Genomic DNA, 17,881 nt, shown 5'->3' on the forward strand with positions numbered 1-17,881 from the left:
TTTGCAGCCATCAACTTTTGAGGACAAAGTCAGGATTGAGTTAGGAAGACTGATCTAGGACCTTAGCCCTTTAGAATATGACTTACTCATTTTAATTTTATATAACTATAAATTCGGGATTAGCTACCACATATGAGTGTCAGAAGATGACAACCAATTTTATTTTTATAGAGCATCAATGGCCAGTATGTGTTATATGAATCACACAAAAACACAATTTGCTCCTGTAGGTTCACCTATAGTCATAAGAACAAAAAAATAAATCTGTCCTCTTTCTTTTAAATGTAGGTGGTATGGGAAATAATCATATAAAATTCAAGCCTGAGTTTTGTAGGCCCTAAGAAGAAAAAGAACGGTATTTTGCTGATAATCTTCCACATCTCCATCATTTGATTCTTTAAAAATATTATCTGGTAAAACTTTTTTATCAGGTTTTTTAAAAATGTATTTGAAAGGCAGAGTTAGAGAGAGGGAAAGACACACACAGACACACACAGATCTTCCACCTGCTGGTTCATTCCTCAAATGGCTGCAATGGCCAGAGCTTGGGCCAGGTTGAAGCCAGGAGCCTGAAGCTTCATCTGGTTCTCCCATAGGTTCGGGGGCCCAAGCGGTTGGGCCATCTTCCACTGCTTTTCCCAGGAGCATTAGCAGGGAGCTAGATTGGAAGTGGAGCAGCTGGGACAGGAACCAGCCCATATGGGATGCTGGTGTTGCAGGTGGCAGCTTAACCTGCGATGCCACAATGCTGGTCCCACTTTTTTTTTTTTTTTTTTGGTATGAATTTATTAAGACATTGTATTCTCAAGGTCACAGCAATGCTTAATTACAACACACTTCTCATCAATTCCCATGTTAAAGTGATACTAATACAGAGATTCAATGTAGCTCCATCTGTTCTTAAGTACCAACAAAATGTGCTCTGCTGTTACCATCTCCTAGTCTTTCAACTTTGCCTTTCACAATGCTAATATCAAGATTTAAAAATGGGGGCGGCACTTTGGCACAGTGGGTTAAAGCCCCAGCCCATGGCACCAGCATCCCATAGGGCGCTCTAGTCCCAGCTGCTCCTCTTCCCATCCAGCTCTCTGCTGTGGCCTGGGAAAGCAGTGGAGGATGGCCCACATCCTTGGGCCCCTGCACCCGCGTGGGAGACCTGGAGGAGGTTCCTGGCTCCTGGCTTCGGATCAGCTCAGCTCTGGCCATTGTGGTCATTTGGGGAGTGAACCAGCGGAATGGAAGACCTCTCTCTCTTTCTGGCTCTACCCCTCTCTGTAACTGTCTTTCAAATAAATAAAATAATTCTTTAAAAAAATTTAAAAATGGGCAACAACTAGCTTTCTTATGTTGACTTTTTGTCTGTTAGCGGTAAGGTCTCTGAAAGCAGATACTTTTCATTTTAAAGTATACAGGAGAGTGGGGCTGGTGTTATGGCACAGGGGGTTGAGTCCTGGCTGCTTCACTTCTGATCCAGTTTCCTGCTAATGTGCCTGGGAAAGCAACAGAAGATGGCTGAGGTACTTGTGCCTCTGTACCCACGTGGAAGATCCTGCCTTCCCCCCTCCCCCCCCCCCAAAAAAAAAGTACATAGGAGAATACTCAAGAAATATTTGTTGTAGCACTAGTGGTTATAACTAAAGGTGGGCCAGTAGTGAACTAGGAAGATGGAGTCAAAACTTCTAAAAATTGTTTTGCAATATAGTGATTTTCTAAACATTTCCCCTTCAGTATTATCATATCTGTAGCACCCAGACTACCTCCTTCAGGAAAAGAAATTTACCTAGCAAATTACCCACCTTTTAGCCTTATACTATGTATTCGCTGAATGCCTATAGCATGTGAATCATTGAAGATACTCTAAAGTGCTGAGGATCTAAGAGAAACCCAACTCAGGCAAAGCAGGCTCAGATGGCAATAGACTGTTAAGGTTTCCTCTTATATTTGACATTTGGGTTTTAATGGGTTTGTTAACTTTCAATTTCAGTCCCCAGGGTGAGCACAATCTTCCTCGCTGTCACCTGGTGTGTGTTCAGTAATAAAATTAGCGCCTATACATAACATATTGAACTTATCATTCTCAATGTTCTTTCACAAACCTCTCGACCTTTGAAGCCACCGCATCCTCTGTTCTTGAGTGTTTTTTACATAAAACACGATATTCTGAAAAAGGCCAATATGTTGACTGTACTCTGACCTGCCAGGAGCTGCGTGCACAAGCTATGGGCCTGATGGACTTGGGCTAACGATCACACTGTTCTGCCATCCCCACACGGCCCAAAGGCATAAATACTGACAGGATAATCACAGCTTTGGGACTGAACAATGGTTCTTCCAGTTTATTATGTCACTTGCCCCAACAGTGACCACACAATGTCCTCGGTCAACATGGCTAAGATTGCACTATGGGGTTTTCTGTTGTGAACTAGTGATTTCCTGTGATGACCGGAACACTTTACAAAGGTCAATGTCACAGCTCTGGCCTACTCTACCGGGAAACATAGACCTACCCTTAAGATTAGTAAGTTTTAAGAACAGTAAATGGATTTATCCTTAAAATCGTCAAGACTTTCATGGGCAAAACACTTCTCAACAACCATTTTGGCTTTACAACAGGCGTCTGAAGCCTCCAAGGTAAGCCCCGCACCTAGCGGCTTGTCAGCTCTGCTTCTGGGGGGATGGCCAGAGGGAGAGGCGGGCCCTTGGCCAGTACCAGTTACTTTGCCACGGGAATCCCTGTTAATATTAACCCACCCCGAGAAGTCCCTTTGGCTAAGACACACACGTTTGCCGCTAGTGTAACAAGTCGACACTTAAACGTGGGATCTCGACGCTGTGGCAAATCGGGAAGCAGTCAGGTGAACACCTGCCGGTGCACCAGGGTTTCCTGGCCCTTTCCACCCATCTTCCCGTCGTGGGAGGAGGACTGAGAGGCCTCAAGCCCTGGAGACTAAGGAGCGAGCCCGCCTCTTGGCGCCTAGATGCCGTCCTTCCGCTCTCACCAGCCTCGGCGGCTCCCCATTTACCCAAGTCCTCACTAGGATTCGACCGCGCGGGGTCGGCCCTAAGCTCGGCGGAGCGGGCCCCAGCCCCACGCCCTGGGGAACTGGGGTTGACTTCCGCACGCCTCCTACCAGCCCTACTTCGGATTTGACGGTGGGTAGCCAGACCCGAGAGAGGGCGCAGACAGCCGCCCGGGAGCACCCCGGATACGGCCGCGAGCATTTCGAAAGCCGAGCCCCGAGAGCCGCGGCCGAGTCTCGCGAGAGGAGGCGCGGCCCCGCCCGGCGTTCTCGACCCCTCCCTGCCCCGCCCTCCCCACGTCCCCCCCTTCCCTCCCTCCCCCACTCCCCGTGGCGCGAGCGGCTGACTGAGCCTGGAGAGGAAACGGCATTCGGAGCCGCGCTCCCGCCCAGGCCGGCCCTGACGCGGGCCTCGTCAGACGGTAACGGGGAGCAGAGGTGGGGGTCCGGGAGGCGACCACGGAAACGGTGAAGGTCAGACCCGAGAGCCCTCCGAGAAGGGTGAGGAAAGGCTCCGAGCCTCCCTCCACCCGGGACTCCGCAGCGCTGAGGCGGGGTCGACCCCTCCCAGGGGCGGGGTCGCGCTGGGCAACTGCAGCCCTGGGGACTGGCTGGGCGGGGCGCGCCGACACGGGGGAGAAGGGGGCAGCCGGTGGGCCGAGGGCGCCCCGGCGGCGGGAAGCGGGCAGGTGGGGCCGGGGGCCTGGGGGGTCCTGGGGCCGGGGCGCCCGGGCCGGGCGGGGACGTCCCCGGGCCGGCGGCTCCCTTCCGCCTCTCCTTTGGACCCTGACTGGAGGCCGGCGGGCGGGGGGCGGGCCCGGCGCGGCCCGGCGCGGATTGGCTGCGCGCGTGTGGAATCGGGTGATGGGAAACGCAGCCCGGCTCTCCCGTCCCCGCCTGCTCGGCGGCTTCCCCCCCGTGGCGAATGTGCTGCGCGGCGGCGGCGGCGGGTGCTTACGCTCGCGGGGTTTGGCTGTTGCAGGCAGGAGCTGGGAGGAGGCGGCGGCGGCGGCGGCAGCGGCAGGAGCAGCGGCGGCAGCGGCGGCTGGGAGGCGGTGGTGACGGTGGCAACGGCAGCGTCGGGGACGATGGCGCGACTGGTGGCAGTGTGCAGGGACGGGGAGGAGGAGTTCCCCTTCGAGAGGAGGCAGATTCCCCTCTACATAGACGACACCCTCACGGTGAGCGGGCCGGGCCGGGCTGGGCCTGCCGCTCCCCTGGCAGCTGTTTGCCCTCCTCCCCCTCCCCCAGGCCGAGCGCTGCGCACAGGAGAGAGTGTGTTGCAACTCCGAGGCGAGGCCTGCTCGCCGGCAGGCCCCACAGACTCGCCTTCGCGGCGGGTTGCTGGGTAACCCTGCCGGCCCCAGCCCAGGTCTCCAAATGCACCGTGAGCCCCGCTGTCCGGGTTCGCCTTCCTCTCCGAACCCGCGTGCCGTGCCCTTTCCCCCTGGGAGGCTCTGCTGTGGCCCAAGCACGCGCCTCGGACAGGGGTTGAAGGCTCCTGGGCGTTTAGGGCCTAAGCCTTCCAGAAACCACCTACCCTCGGGGAGGCTTAATTACCTGGAAATGTCGCAGCTGCACTGCTGCCCGTACATTTCCTATTTTAACGCTGTAGCTCTCACTACAGACTCGTAATTACGGAGGACAGGGTGACATGCTCTTGCACAGTAAAGATTCCACTGAACTGATTCGCTTTCCTTGTAAGTAGTCTCCGTGCCCTGTTGCCTGGTGCATTCAAACTCCTGAAACGGCTGTGTGGCCAGGCCATGACTCTTCAGAAAGGGCCTTCCTGGCATTAGTTACCTTCTGGTTTGGAGGGAACTTTTTTTTTTTTTTTTTCTAAGAGTTGGTGGTAGTACAGCATTACAGACTCTTTGCCCTGTGTTGCTGTACTGTTTCCTCTAAAAGGAAATGGCAGAAATTTGAATTGAATCTGAACAGGAAATGAGTGCTGTTGCTTGCCACTCTTACTGAGAAATGAAATGATCCTTTCTGAATACTTTTGAAATCTACATTTTGATGATGCTGGAGCTCTGACGTATACATCTGCCTGTTTTGATACAGTGTAGCTAAGGGTTTCTCTTATCACAGTTGGCATTTTTGCCATTCAAAGGCAGTTGATGAATTTTGTTGCTGAATTGTTTGCAAATATCTGCTGAGTTTTTTTTTTTTTTTTCAAATTTTATATAAAATGCAAGTCATTGTAGAGATAGCAGTCTGTGCCTTTCTGTTTGCCAGTCTCAGTGAAGACTTGATTGAGCTGCAGTACTTTTTGGACTAGAAGGACTAGAATGGCTATTGAATGCCTTCATTTGTTGGAACTTTTCAGGCGAAAACATCTGCAGTTATCCTGGTGCATAATTTTTTCATGGAAAAAGGTAGATAGAGTCTGATTGTAAAGTAAGTAGAATTTATGTCTCTGCCTTAGAAATTATAGTTTCTATACTTTTTGCACTAGAAGTCTAATAGATTTATATTTCAAAAACTAGCGCTGTGACCAAATTGATGTATTTCTCACTTTCGAGACTCTGTAGAGGAGGTCATTCCTTGGCTTTTTTTCTTTCCTCCCCCTCCAACCTAAACACTTTTCTAAAACACATAGATTGAAATAGACCTCTTACGTTTATTATCCCAGAATGATTTTAAAGTTTTTATTGAAAAATTTGAGTTTGAGTATAAGATTACTCTTGAGTGTGTAATATCAGTACATTATTTGGAGTACTTAAAAAATGTTAAGAGACACTTACTGAGTCCCCTCGTACACATAATCATCTTCAGTGTGACTGCAACACATTAATACATCTGTCATACCAATTTGGCCAAATTTCGGGTGTTTTTTTACCCTGTTCTCACCACAGTGATGTGACGTTTCAAAATTTCCCACAAAGCTGGAACCTTGCGCTGTGGTTTAATGTGGAATTTATTTTGCACTGTGTCTTGTGGTTGAATTTTGCATTTATTGTATTGTGGACTTGGAACCTAGGCAAATAAAATCTCAGTTAATTTAATTATATCAAAATAACAGTTTTTCACTTGAGAAAATGCAGTTTTTCTTTGTTTGGAGTGGGTTTTAATCTTTAGTGAAGGAGTGAGACATTTTACTTGTCTTGGACCTTCTGCATAGTCATTGGATGTTAGGAGAATTCTTGTCATAGATTGACCATGTTTCAAGACCATTCTACCAAATACCACTTAAAGAGAGAATAGACAAAACACCTGTTGGGGGGAGAGGGGGAGGAGGCGGGACAGGATAAGGCAGGTTGGTGGCAGACGTCTGTGTTTTGTGCTGATCTGTTGGTAGTTTGATGGCAGTGTATGCCTACATACAGTTGGATTGAGCTTTGTTCCTAGGATCCTGTAGGTAGTTCACTGAGAAGACATTGTGTGATGTTTGTATTAAGTACATAGTTTTAGAAGCTTGTTTGCAGCTAGCTGTTATAGTCTATTTACAATGTTTACAGTTTACAGTCAGTTACGAGTTTTATCATTTTAGTAACAGATGGGTTGTGGGGAAAACTCTAGTTGTAGTTAACCTGGCAATTGTAAATTGGATTTGTAAAATGAAATTAAGAAGTATGTGTAAGAAGAAGCAGCCTCTTTTATGTAATATGTTGTATCCACATTTAAAAGATTGCTCTGGTGGTCGGTTTGAAACTTGAATGCAGTGGTGATGTAGGTGTATTTGAAAAATCCCAAATGAGTACACAGGTGGACTATGTAGGAAGGTGTTAGGCTGTGCGACCAAAATGCTATTCAGTGTTGTTAGAAGTATAAAATAGCAGATTTAATACAGATTTTATTTTAGAGACATATTTAAAGAGGTAGAATTGAAAAAAAATTTTTTTTTTCATTTTCTTTGAAGGCAGAAAGAGACACAGAGATCTTCCCCACTGGCTTACTCCCTAAATGCCTGCAACAGTCAGGTTCTGCGCTAGGCTAAATCTAGTAGCCAGGAACTTAGTTCAGGTCTCCCTGTAGTTGCCAGGGACCTAAGTATTTGAACCATCATCCTTCTACCTTCTCAGGGTGCACATTAGCAAGAAGCAGGATTGGAAGCAGAACTGGAACTTGAACCCAGGCACTCTGATATAGGGTGCAGGTGTCCCCAAGCAGCATTTTTTAAATTTATTTATTTTTATTTTTTTATTTGACAGGCAGAGACAGAGAGAGACAGAAAGGTCTTCCTTCCATTGGTTTACTCCCCAAATGGCCGCTACAGCCGGTGCTGCGCCGATCTGAAGCCAGGAGCCAGGTACTTCTCCTGGTTTCCCACGCGGGTGCAGGGGCCCAAGCACTTGGGCCATCCTCCACTGCACTCCTGGGCCACAGCAGAGAGCTGGAGTAGAAGAGGAGCAGCTGGGATTAGAACCCGGCGCCCATATGGGATGCCGGTGCCGCAGGTGGAGGATTAACCGAGTGAGCCGAGGCGCCGGCCCCATCCCAAGCATCATTTTAATTGCAGCACCAAGCACTTTGCCCAAGAGTTACAGTTTTCAAGCAAGTAGTCTTCTTTTTAGTTTTTTAAAGGATTCAGTTATTTTTAAATCTATTTATAATAAAATATTTATTTATCTGCAAGCCAGAATTACGGAGAACAAGATCTTCTATCCAGTTGTTCATTCCCCAGATGGCTGCATTGGCCTAGGCTGGACCTGGTGGAAGCCAGGAAGCTAGAACTCCATCTGGGTCTGCCGTAAGGGTGGCAGGGGCCTAAGCACTTGGGCCAACTTCTGTTGCTTTCCCTGGAACATTAGCAGGAAGCTGGATTGGAAGTGTAACAGCTGAGACTTGAAGCAGCGCTTACATTATACTGGCATTGCAGATAATGTCTTAATGCCCTGCGCCACAGCACCAGATTTATTTATTTATTTGGAAGGGCAGAGTGACAGAAAGTGCTCGGATATGAAATGCCGGCATCAAGAAGTAGAAGCTTAACCCACTGTACTGCAGTGCTTCCCCCCTGCCTTTAAAAAGATTTTATTTATTTATTTTATTTTTATTTTTATTTATTTATTTATTTATTTATTTATTTTGACAGGCAGAGTGGACAGTGAGAGAGAGAGACAGAGAGAAAGGTCTTCCTTTTGCCGTTGGTTCACCCTCCAATGGCCGCCACGGCCAGCGCGCTGCGGCCGGCACACCACGCTTATCCGATGGCAGGAGCCAGGAGCCAGGTGCTTTTCCTGGTCTCCCATGGGGTGCAGGGCCCAAGCACCTGGGCCATCCTCCACTGCACTCCCTGGCCACAGCAGAGAGCTGGCCTGGAAGAGGGGCAACCGGGACAGAATCCGGCGCCCCGACCGGGACTAGAACCCGGTGTGCCGGCGCCGCTAGGTGGAGGATTAGCCTAGTGAGCCGCGGCGCCGGCCCTATTTATTTATTTTAAAGGCAGAGTAACAGGGAGAGAGAGCTTCTGGCTTCTGGTTCTTTTTTTTTTTTTTTTTTTTTAAGATTTATTTATTTATTTGAAAGTCTGAGTTATAGACTTTCAGAGAAGGAGAGGTAGAGAGAGAGAAAGGTCTTCATCTGCTGGTTCATTCCCCAGATGGCCACAATGGCTGGACCTGCGCCAATCAGGAGCCAGGAGCTTCTTCTGGATCTCCCACACAGGAACAGGGCCCAAGGGAGCCATCTTCTACTGCTTTTCCAGGCCATAGCAGAGAGCTGGATCAGAAGTGGACCAGCCAGGACTTGAACCGGTGCCTATATGGGATGCCAGCACTGCAGGTGGTGGCTTTACCCACTATGCCACAGCGCCGGCTCTTTCTGGTTCATTCTTGAGTGGCAACAACAGCTAGGGCTGTTCCAAACTGAAGCCAGGAGCCCAGAATGCCATCCTAGTCTCCCACATTGGGTGGCAGGGGGCCCAAGCATTTGGGCCGTCTTCCATCGCTTTCCCAGTCACATAGGGAACTGGACAGGAAGTAGAACAGCTACTTAAAGAATCAAAATATATACTTTTTATACTCTTCAAAAGCAATTTCACAAGAAATTGCCTGGGGCTTTCCCTGTAGTGCAGCATGTTAAGCTGTGGCTCTGGATGCCTACTTCTCATGTCAGAGTGCCTGTTTTTCTTTTTATTTGAAAGAGTTACAGAGGAGGGAGTCAGGTCATCCATCCACTGGTTCACTCCCCCCAGAACTGGGCTAGGCCAAAGCCGGGAGCTTCTTTCACATCTCCCACGTGGGTGCAGGGGCCCAAGGACTTGGGCCATCTTCCACTGCCTTTGCAGGCCATAGTGGAGAGCTGGATCGGAAGTGGAATAGCCGGGACTCGAACAAGTGCCCATATGGGATGCTGGCACTGCAGGTGGCAGCTTTACCCGCTATGCCACAGCGCTGGCCCCAGAGTGCCTGATTTTGAGTTCTGGCTCCCTATAGCCAGATCTGATCCAGCTTCCTGCTAATGTACCTGGGAGGCAGCAAGTGATGATCGGAGTATTTGGGTCCCTGCCACCCAGCCTCAGCTGTTGCAGACATTTGGAGAGTGAACCAGTAGGTGGAAGGTATGTCCCTTCTTCTCTCCCTCTCTTTTCTGGCACTCTCCCCTTCAAGTAAATAAATCAGTCTTTTAAAAAAACCAATTTGTGGGCCAGCGCTGTGGCACAGCGGGTTAACGCCTGGCCTGAGGCACCAGCATCCCATATGGGTGCTGGTTCTAGCCCCGGTTGCTCCTCTTCCAGTCCAGCTCTGCTGTGGCCCAGGAGGGCAGTGGAGGATGGCCCAAGTGCTTGGGCCCCTGCACCCGCATGGGAGACTGGGAGGAAGCACCTGGCTCCTGGCTTCGGATTGGTGCAGTGTGCCGGCCGTAGCAGCCATTTCGGGAGTGAACCAATGGAAGGAAGACCTTTCTCTCTGTCTCACTGTCTAGTTCTACCTGTCAAATAAGTTTAAAAAAAAAAAAAAAAAAGGTTAGGGGCTGGTGCTGTGGCACAGTGGATTAAAGCCCTAGTTTGAGTCCTGGCTGTTCCATTTCCTATCCGGCTCCCTACTAATGCGCCTGGGAAAGCAGCGGAGAATGACCCAAGTTCTTGAGCCCCTGCACCCACGTGAGAAGCTCCTGGCTTTGAATTGGCCTATTTCCGGCCGTTGTGGCCATTTGGGGAGTGAACCAGCAGATGGAAGGCCTTTTTTTCTGTGTCTGCCTCTCTCTGTAACTCTGTCTTTCAAATAAATAAAATAAACCTTTAAAAAGAAAATAAGAAGAATAAATAATCCATAAATCTTTACATTAGAATTTGTTCTCAAATTTGGATATAGAGTTTTTGGTTGAAAGGATAAGAACCTTTTATAAACTTGAAATATGCTTCGATATTGCTATATTACTGGGTTAAAGTTTACCCTTGCAATTCATACTACTATGAATGAACTACAAACTGGTAACTTTTTTTTAACTGAGACTTTATAAAACATAATGAATGGTAACCTGTCCACTTGGGGATTTGGTGGTTGCATTTGTTAAAAGCTTAGCATTTAATGTTTTCTTTCAGTTCTTTATTTAATTTTACCAGGAGTCATAGATGTTACAAATAACTGCAGATGAAATACAAGAGTAAAACCAAAATGACAGTGATTTTTATAAATACAAACTTAATATCATTGGTTAGAGTTTGTGAGAATGGGCTAAAAACAAATTTTTTTTGTAGTTGGGAAAAACCAGGACAGATACTTAAGAGGGCATGTGGGTAACAAATTCAATAAACTTTATGAAGCAGTAATTGCAGCCCAGTGATTCGTTCTATTTTTGGTTGGCTGTGGACAGGTAACTTCATCATAAAGCTGTACATGAATGATTCTTTGTGATACCTCACCTGAAATACCTTACAAGACTGTCTTCATTTAGGTAACCTGGAGTCTGATGACTTAGTCAAGGAAGTAGTTTTAAAGAATGAGGGATTTAAGGCTGGCGCCGCAGCTCAATAGGCTAATCCTCCGCCTTGCGGCGCCGGCACACCGGGTTCTAGTCCCGATTGTGGCGCTGGATTCTGTCCCGGTTGCCCCTCTTCCAGGCCAGCTCTCTGCTGTGGCCCAGGAGTGCAGTGGAGGATGGCCCATGTCCTTGGGCCCTGCACCCCATGGGAGACCAGGAAAAGCACCTGGCTCCTGGCTTCGGATCAGCGCGGTGCACTGGCCACAGCGTGCCAGCCACGGCAGTCACTGGAGGGTAAACCAATGGCAAAGGAAGACCTTTTTCTGTCTCTCTCACTGTCCACTCTGCCTGTCCAAAAAAAAAAAAAAAAAAAAGAATGAAGGATTTATTTGGAAGTCAGAGTTACACAGAGGAGAGAGAGAGAGAGAGTCTTTCATCTACTGGTTCACTCCCCAGTTGGCTGCAATGGCTAGAGTAGCACTGATCTGAAGCCAGGAGCTTCTTCTGCGTCTCCCATACCGGTGCAGGGGCCCAAAGACTTGGGCCATCCTCTGCTGCTTTCCCAGGCCATAGCAGAGAGTGGGATATGAAGTGGAGCAGCCGCGTCTCAAAGCAGCGCCCATATGGGATGCCGGCACTTCAGGCCAGGGCATTAACCTGCTGTGCCACAGCGCCAGCCCCTGAATTATCGATTCTGAAAACATTAAAAACACAGTGATTCACCAGGAAATGGTAAGGCAAAGACCCCTCCCCTTAGTGTTTGAAAGGTGGGGGAAGAGTAACTAGTGTGAGTGCAGTCTCTAGCTAGGTGCTGTAGAGTTAAGTACAAGAGCAGATGTTATACTATCAACATAGTGAAGCCCAGCAAAGACAGTAATAGATTGAATCATTTATCTATACTACTTGAGTAAAGGAAATTTTTTTTTTAAAGATTTATTTGGTTAAAGCCCCTGACTGCAGCGTTGGAATCCCATATGGGTGCTGGTTTGAGTTCTGGCTGCTCTACTTTTTTTTTTTTTTTTTAAGATTTATTTTATTTATTTGAAAGAGTTACAGAGAGAGATAGAGACAGAGAGGTCTTCCATCCACTGGTTTACTCTCCAGATGGCCACAATGGCCAGAGCTGCGCCGATCTGAAGCCAGGAGCGTCTTCTGAGTCTCCCACGTGGGTGTAGGGGCCCAAGGACCTGGGCCATCTTCTGCTTTCCCAGGTCATAGCAGAGAGCTGGATCAGAAGTGGAGCAGCCAGGACTCGAACAGGTGCCCATATGGGATGCCGGCGCTTCAGGCCAGGGCTTTAACCCACTGCGCCATAGGGCCAGCCCCTGACTGCTCTGCTTCTGTTCCAGCTCCCTGCTAATGTTCCTGGGAAAGCAGTAGAGAGGACGGCCCAAGTCCTTGGTCCTTTGCACCCATGTGGGAGACCTGGAAGAAGCTCCTGGCTTTGGATCAGCCCAGCTCCAGCTGTTGCAGACATTTGGGGAGTGAAGCAGGAGATGGAAAATCTCTAACTCTCTGTCTCTACCTCTCTCTGTAACTCTTTCAAATAGATAAATCTTAAAAAAAAAATTTTTTTTTTAAATTTTATTTATTTAAAAGACAGAGTTACAGGGAGAAGAGAAAGACAGAACTTCTATCTTCTGGTTCACTTCTTGAATGGCCACAGTAGCTGGAACTGTTCCAAGCTGAAGCCAGGAGCCCGGAACTCCATCCTAGTCTCTCACGTTGGGTGGCAGGGGCCCAAGCACTTGGGCCACCTTCCACTGCTTTCCTAGGCACATTAGCAAGGAGCTAGATCAGAAGTGGAGCAGCCAGGATTCAAACCGGCCTTCACATGGGATGTTGGCAATGCAGGCAGTGGCTTAATCTGCTACACCACAACACCAGCCCAAAGGAAATAATTTTAAATGAGTGTTTGTAAATTTTAACATTGTTAATTTAAAGAAATTTGAAAGCCGGAGTTGCAGAGACAGACACACATGTTTGCCTCTTTCCCAGGGGCATTAGCAAGAAGCTGGATTGGAAGTACAGTAGCCTACTGGCATTGCAGGCAGCAACTTAACCCACTTAACTGATTTAAGCCGCTGGGCCACAACACCTGACCCTATTTATTTGTTAATGAAGCCTCAGTTTATTGTTAGAACAAGCATATTTCAAATTTCTCATTTCTAATGTGGAGGGAAGGGAATGGTGACCTCATTTAAGGAAGTAGTGTTGTTGGTTTTAGATGAAAGGATCTAAGACCACATTCAACCAAGTGGGATTTTTTTGTTTTTGCCTCAAATTGGTCTCTTTATCCTGATTTTACTCTTTGGGTGTGTAGGAGTTTGTGGCCCTTGTTATCTGGAAATATTTGTTCTAGCACAGTGTGTTCTCTATCTTTAAAATTGTTTCAGTTAAGATACATGTATTGTGCTTTATTTCATTGTTCTAAAGGCATATATTTTAACATTTCTGAAATTCGGTTGCTCTATTAGCATTTTTCTGTTAAAATGGCTCTTTACTTATGATATATGATACTTAAAATCTGATGTCACAGTTAAGTGAATATGCTCATTTCCAGTTCCCATTATCTGACATCTTGAAACATCCTCAAGTTTCAAATCCCTCTTTGATAGTGATTTTTAAAAATATATTTGTTGAAAAAAATATTTGTTGATTTGAAAGGCAGAGTTAGAGAGAGTATGTTCCAGAGAGAGGTCTTCCATTCTCTGGTTCACTCAGCAAATGGCTGAAATAGCCAGGGCTGGGCCAGGCCAAAGCCAGGAGCTTCTTTGGGGTCTCCCATGTGGGTGGTAGGGATCCAGGCACTTGGGCCATCTTCTGCTGCTTTCCCAGTCACATAAGCAGGGAGCAGAAGTGGAGCAGCCAGGACTCAAACCAAATGCTCATAGGGAATTGCCAGCATTGTAGGCAGCAGCTTAATCCACTGTTTCACAACACTGGCCCAATACATTTAAAAAAAATATTTATTTGCTTATAAATTGGATAGTGCAACAGAAAGATCACTTGCTTGCTCACTCACCAAATGGCTGCAACAGCCAGGTCTGGGCCAGGCCAAAGCCAGGAGCCAGGAACTCCATTTAGGTCTCCCATATGGGTGACAGAGCCCAAATACTTGTGCCATCATTTACTGCCTTCCCAGGCACATTAGCAGGAAGCTGAATTAGAAGTGAAACAGCCAAGACTCCAGCTGGTATTCCATATGGAATGCCCTGATGCAAGCATCTGCTTACGACTGTGCCAACCCCTGGCTGTGAATTTTGATAGTTGAATAAATACCTCAATGTGTCCTTTTTGTCCCTAATTAGAGCAGACATTTTCTGTGTGTTCCATCCTGTTCTGGATATAGATAAATATAGATGTTGTTTAAGAATTATTTGAGAATGAGACTGAGAGAGAGAGCTCCCATCCTCTGTTCTGTTTTTCCTAAATGCTCATAGTGGCCAGGGCTGGAGCCAGGAACTAAGAACTCAATCCAGGTCTCCCACATTGGTGACAGTAATACAATCCTTTGAGCTATCACCACTGCACCCTGAGGCCTACATTAGCAGGAAGCCATAGCCAAGAAAAACTCAGGTACTTTGATATGGGGTACAGGTGTCTAAAACCACTAGACCAAACACCTGTCCCATATGTACATTAAAAAAAAAAAAAAAACACTTGAAGATTTACATGTATTCCATAGCTACAAAGAATAACTGAGGCCGGTGCCGCAGCTCACTAGGCTAATCCTCCACCTTGTGGCGCCAGCACACCGGGTTCTAGTCCCGGTTGGGGCGCCACATTCTGTCCCGGTTGCCCCTCTTCCAGGCCAGCTCTCTGCTGTGGCCAGGGAGTGCAGTGGAGGATGGCCCAAGTGCTTGGGCCCTGCACCCCATGGGAGACCAGGATAAGTACCTGGCTCCTGCCATCGGATCAGCGTGGTGCGCCGGCCGCGGCAACCATTGGAGGGTGAACCAACAGCAAAAGGAAGACCTTTCTCTCTGTCTCTCTCTCTCTCACTGTCCACTCTGCCTGTCAAAAAAAAATAAATAAAAATAAAAATAACTGAAAGTGGGGCCAGCATTGTGGGATAGTGGTTTAAGCTGCTGCCTACAATGCCAGCATCCCATGGGGCGCTGGTTTGAGACCTGGCTGCTCCACTTTTGATCCAGCTCCCTGCTAATGTACCTGGAAAAGCAGCAGAGGATGGTCTAAGTCTTTGGGCCCCTGTACTCATGTTGGGGACTCTGAAGAAGCTCCTGGCTTCTGTCTGGCCCAGCCCGTTTCTGCAGTCATTTGGGGAATGAACCAGCTGATGGAAGACTCTCTCTCTCTCTCTCTCTGCAACTCTGCCTTTCTAATAAATAAATCTTTAAAAAAAAAAAAAACCTGAAAGTAAAATTATTTTCCTTTATAAAAGGATGTTAGTGGCAACAAACACTTGCAAATACAATTCTGTAACAGTTCTGTGAGATACGTGTTAGAAAGTATTACATAGTCTTGTTTCACAAATAAGGAAACAGAGGGGCTGGCATTGTGGCATAGCTGGTTAAACCTCTGCCTGTGATGCCGGCATCCCATATGGGAGCTGGTTCAAGTCCCAGATGTTCCACTTTCAATCCAGCTCCCTGCTGATGTATCTGAGAAAGCAGTGGAAGATAGTCCAAGTGCTTGGGCCCCTGCACCCACATGAGAGACCAGGAAGAAGCTCCTGGCTTCAATCTGGCCCTGCCCCAGCCATGTGGCCATTTGGAGAATAAACCAGAGGATGGATGTTCTTTCTCTCTCTCCCTCTCCATCTCCGTCTCTGTCTCTGTCCCTGTAATTCTGACTTTCAAATAAATGAATATTTTTAAAAGTAAGGAAATGGACTTACTTTCCGAGAATTACGATAAATTGTTTGTCAGAGCTTGGATTTTTGTTTGTTGGTTTGTTTTATTAGACAGAGTTGGAGAGAGAGAGACAGAGAGAAAGGTCTTCCCTCCGCTGGTTCACTCCCCAAATGGCCACCACGGCTGGCACTGCATCAATCTGAAGCCAGGAGCCAGGTGCTTCCTCCTGGTTTCCCATGTGGGTGCAGGGCCCAAGCATTTGGGCCATCCTCCACCACCCTCCCAGGCCACAGCAGAGAGCTGGACTGGAAGAGGAGCAACCAGGACTAGAACCCGGTGCCCATATGGGATGCTAGCGCTGCAGGCGGAGGGTTAGCCATGTGAGCCATGGTGCCGGCCTCCAGAGCTTGGATTTGAACTCCTGCCTGACTTCACTGTCCTTGCTCCTAATGACTATGCCATTCTGACTTTAGAAACTTGTATACTTAGAGTTTTATGAATGTTTTTGAAGGGAAAGGGGCAAATCTGGGATTTGGGGTCTGTTTTTGACCTATGAGTTCATAAAGTAGGCCATATCAGTTGGAAGAAGGTAAAATAAATGATTTCTGTTCTCTTTGCTTTTTAAGATGGTGATGGAATTTCCTGACAATGTGTTAAATCTCGACGGGCATCAAAATAATGGTGCACAGCTAAAGCAGTTCATTCAGGTAATAGCTTTTAAAAAATCAGTGCTTTCAGTGGTGTGTGTGTATGCGTATGTGTATAAATGTGTGTGAAGAGTCATTTAAAGTTCCTCTTCAAATAATTTGTTTCACCTAGAGTTCACTAAATCTTCAGGTTGTGCTGACATTGCTTTCTCTTTTACTGTTGCTACAGTGAATATGGTTATGAGTTCTAGACCTGTTGTGTGAAAGAAAATTGGTGGTATTGTGGTATTATGTTAATATTCTGTGTGTCAGTAGGAATGTTAATTTTACCAGACCATCTTTCACAGTTTTTAACAGATAGGGTACACAACTATTCATTAAAAACTTGTAGGTTTTCTTCTGTAGTAATTGTTTTGCTTAGGTTTAAAAAAAAATTAATCTTGTATGGTAAACTAATTTTCATTTCATTCCTGAGAAATGAGACATTTTTTAAATACACTTAAGATATAGAAGGTAACTTGTTAATTTACTTGAAGACTATTTCTGCCTTTAGAGAAAAAATGATATATAAATGGCGAATTTTTTTTCTTTGTATAAATGCTGAATGTTTTAGTGAATCTGGAAGTGTCGAATGTAGTATAACTGTAACTCCACAGGTAGAAGTTACTGGAGTTTTGTCCATTTCTCTACAGCCATGGTTCTCAGTCACTTTTCTGCCTTATTATAACCAACAGATAACAATATATTATTCACTGCAGACTCCTACATAGTTAAGATAGGCCTTGTTTTACCCACTAATCCGTAATACACCTGTCCATACCTTCAGGTTGAGAATTGCTGTTGTACATGATCACTGTCCTGACTTGACTCATAGTGTGTTGTTAAAAAAAAAAAAAAAAAAAAACCATGGTAAAGCTGAATTATGTGTCTATCTATTTTGAGAGTGCCAGGTTTAATACTTAGTGAACAAGCCCTGAATTTCCAGATGCAGGGCATCCTTTTGTGATGCTGGGGCACATACTGTTTAGTGTTGGCATCCTAAGCAGAATTTCTTATACCCTGGATTCTGAATTAGGGAGTTTTATGAAATAAACTCGGTATAGCATGGACAAGATGGTATTGCCTTGATTTTCTGCTTCACTTGCAAATAACAGGGTCAATCCCTGCTCAGACTGTACTTGGAACCAATAGTAGTGAAAAGAAATTTTATGTCTTAAAAGTCTCTTAATTTTTCTTTCTCTTTTTCTCAGCGACATAGTATGCTTAAGCAACAAGACCTGAGTATTGCCATGGTGGTTACATCACGTGAAGTCTTAAGTGCACTTTCTCAGCTTGTCCCGTGTGTTGGTTGTCGGCGCAGTGTGGAGCGCCTCTTTTCCCAGCTTGTAGAGTCTGGAAATCCTGCTCTTGAACCACTGACAGTAGGGCCCAAGGGAGTCCTATCTGTAACCCGAAGTTGCATGACAGATGCAAAGAAGCTTTATACGTTATTTTATGTACATGGGTAGGTATAATCATTTAAGAGAAA

The 17,881-nt window shown here is 46.6% G+C and overlaps 1 protein-coding gene across 29 annotated transcripts in view; it reads left to right on the forward strand.

The window, feature by feature from the left end:
- The first annotated feature begins 2,507 nt into the window (after positions 1–2,507).
- GGNBP2 (gametogenetin binding protein 2) overlaps positions 2,508–17,881 on the forward strand; it is a 42,097-nt gene continuing 26,723 nt past the window's right edge. For 11 of the 29 annotated variants that reach the window (XM_051824687.2, XM_051824695.2, XM_051824694.2 and 8 more), the window contains exons 1-4: positions 3,325–3,521; positions 4,003–4,201; positions 16,333–16,413; positions 17,604–17,857. In XM_051824687.2, the coding sequence (XP_051680647.1) occupies positions 4,109–4,201; positions 16,333–16,413; positions 17,604–17,857 (428 nt within the window). In that variant the 5' untranslated portion in view covers positions 3,325–3,521; positions 4,003–4,108. Of the gene's footprint in view, positions 2,632–3,135; positions 3,154–3,316; positions 3,522–3,869; positions 4,202–16,332; positions 16,414–17,603; positions 17,858–17,881 lie in introns of those variants that run through there. The other 18 variants (XM_051824689.2, XM_070061022.1, XM_070061019.1 and 15 more) reach the window with 14 other exon arrangements.

Source organism: Oryctolagus cuniculus, chromosome 17 (genome assembly GCF_964237555.1).
Source record: "Oryctolagus cuniculus chromosome 17, mOryCun1.1, whole genome shotgun sequence".
Classification (NCBI taxonomy): Eukaryota; Metazoa; Chordata; class Mammalia; order Lagomorpha; family Leporidae; genus Oryctolagus; species Oryctolagus cuniculus.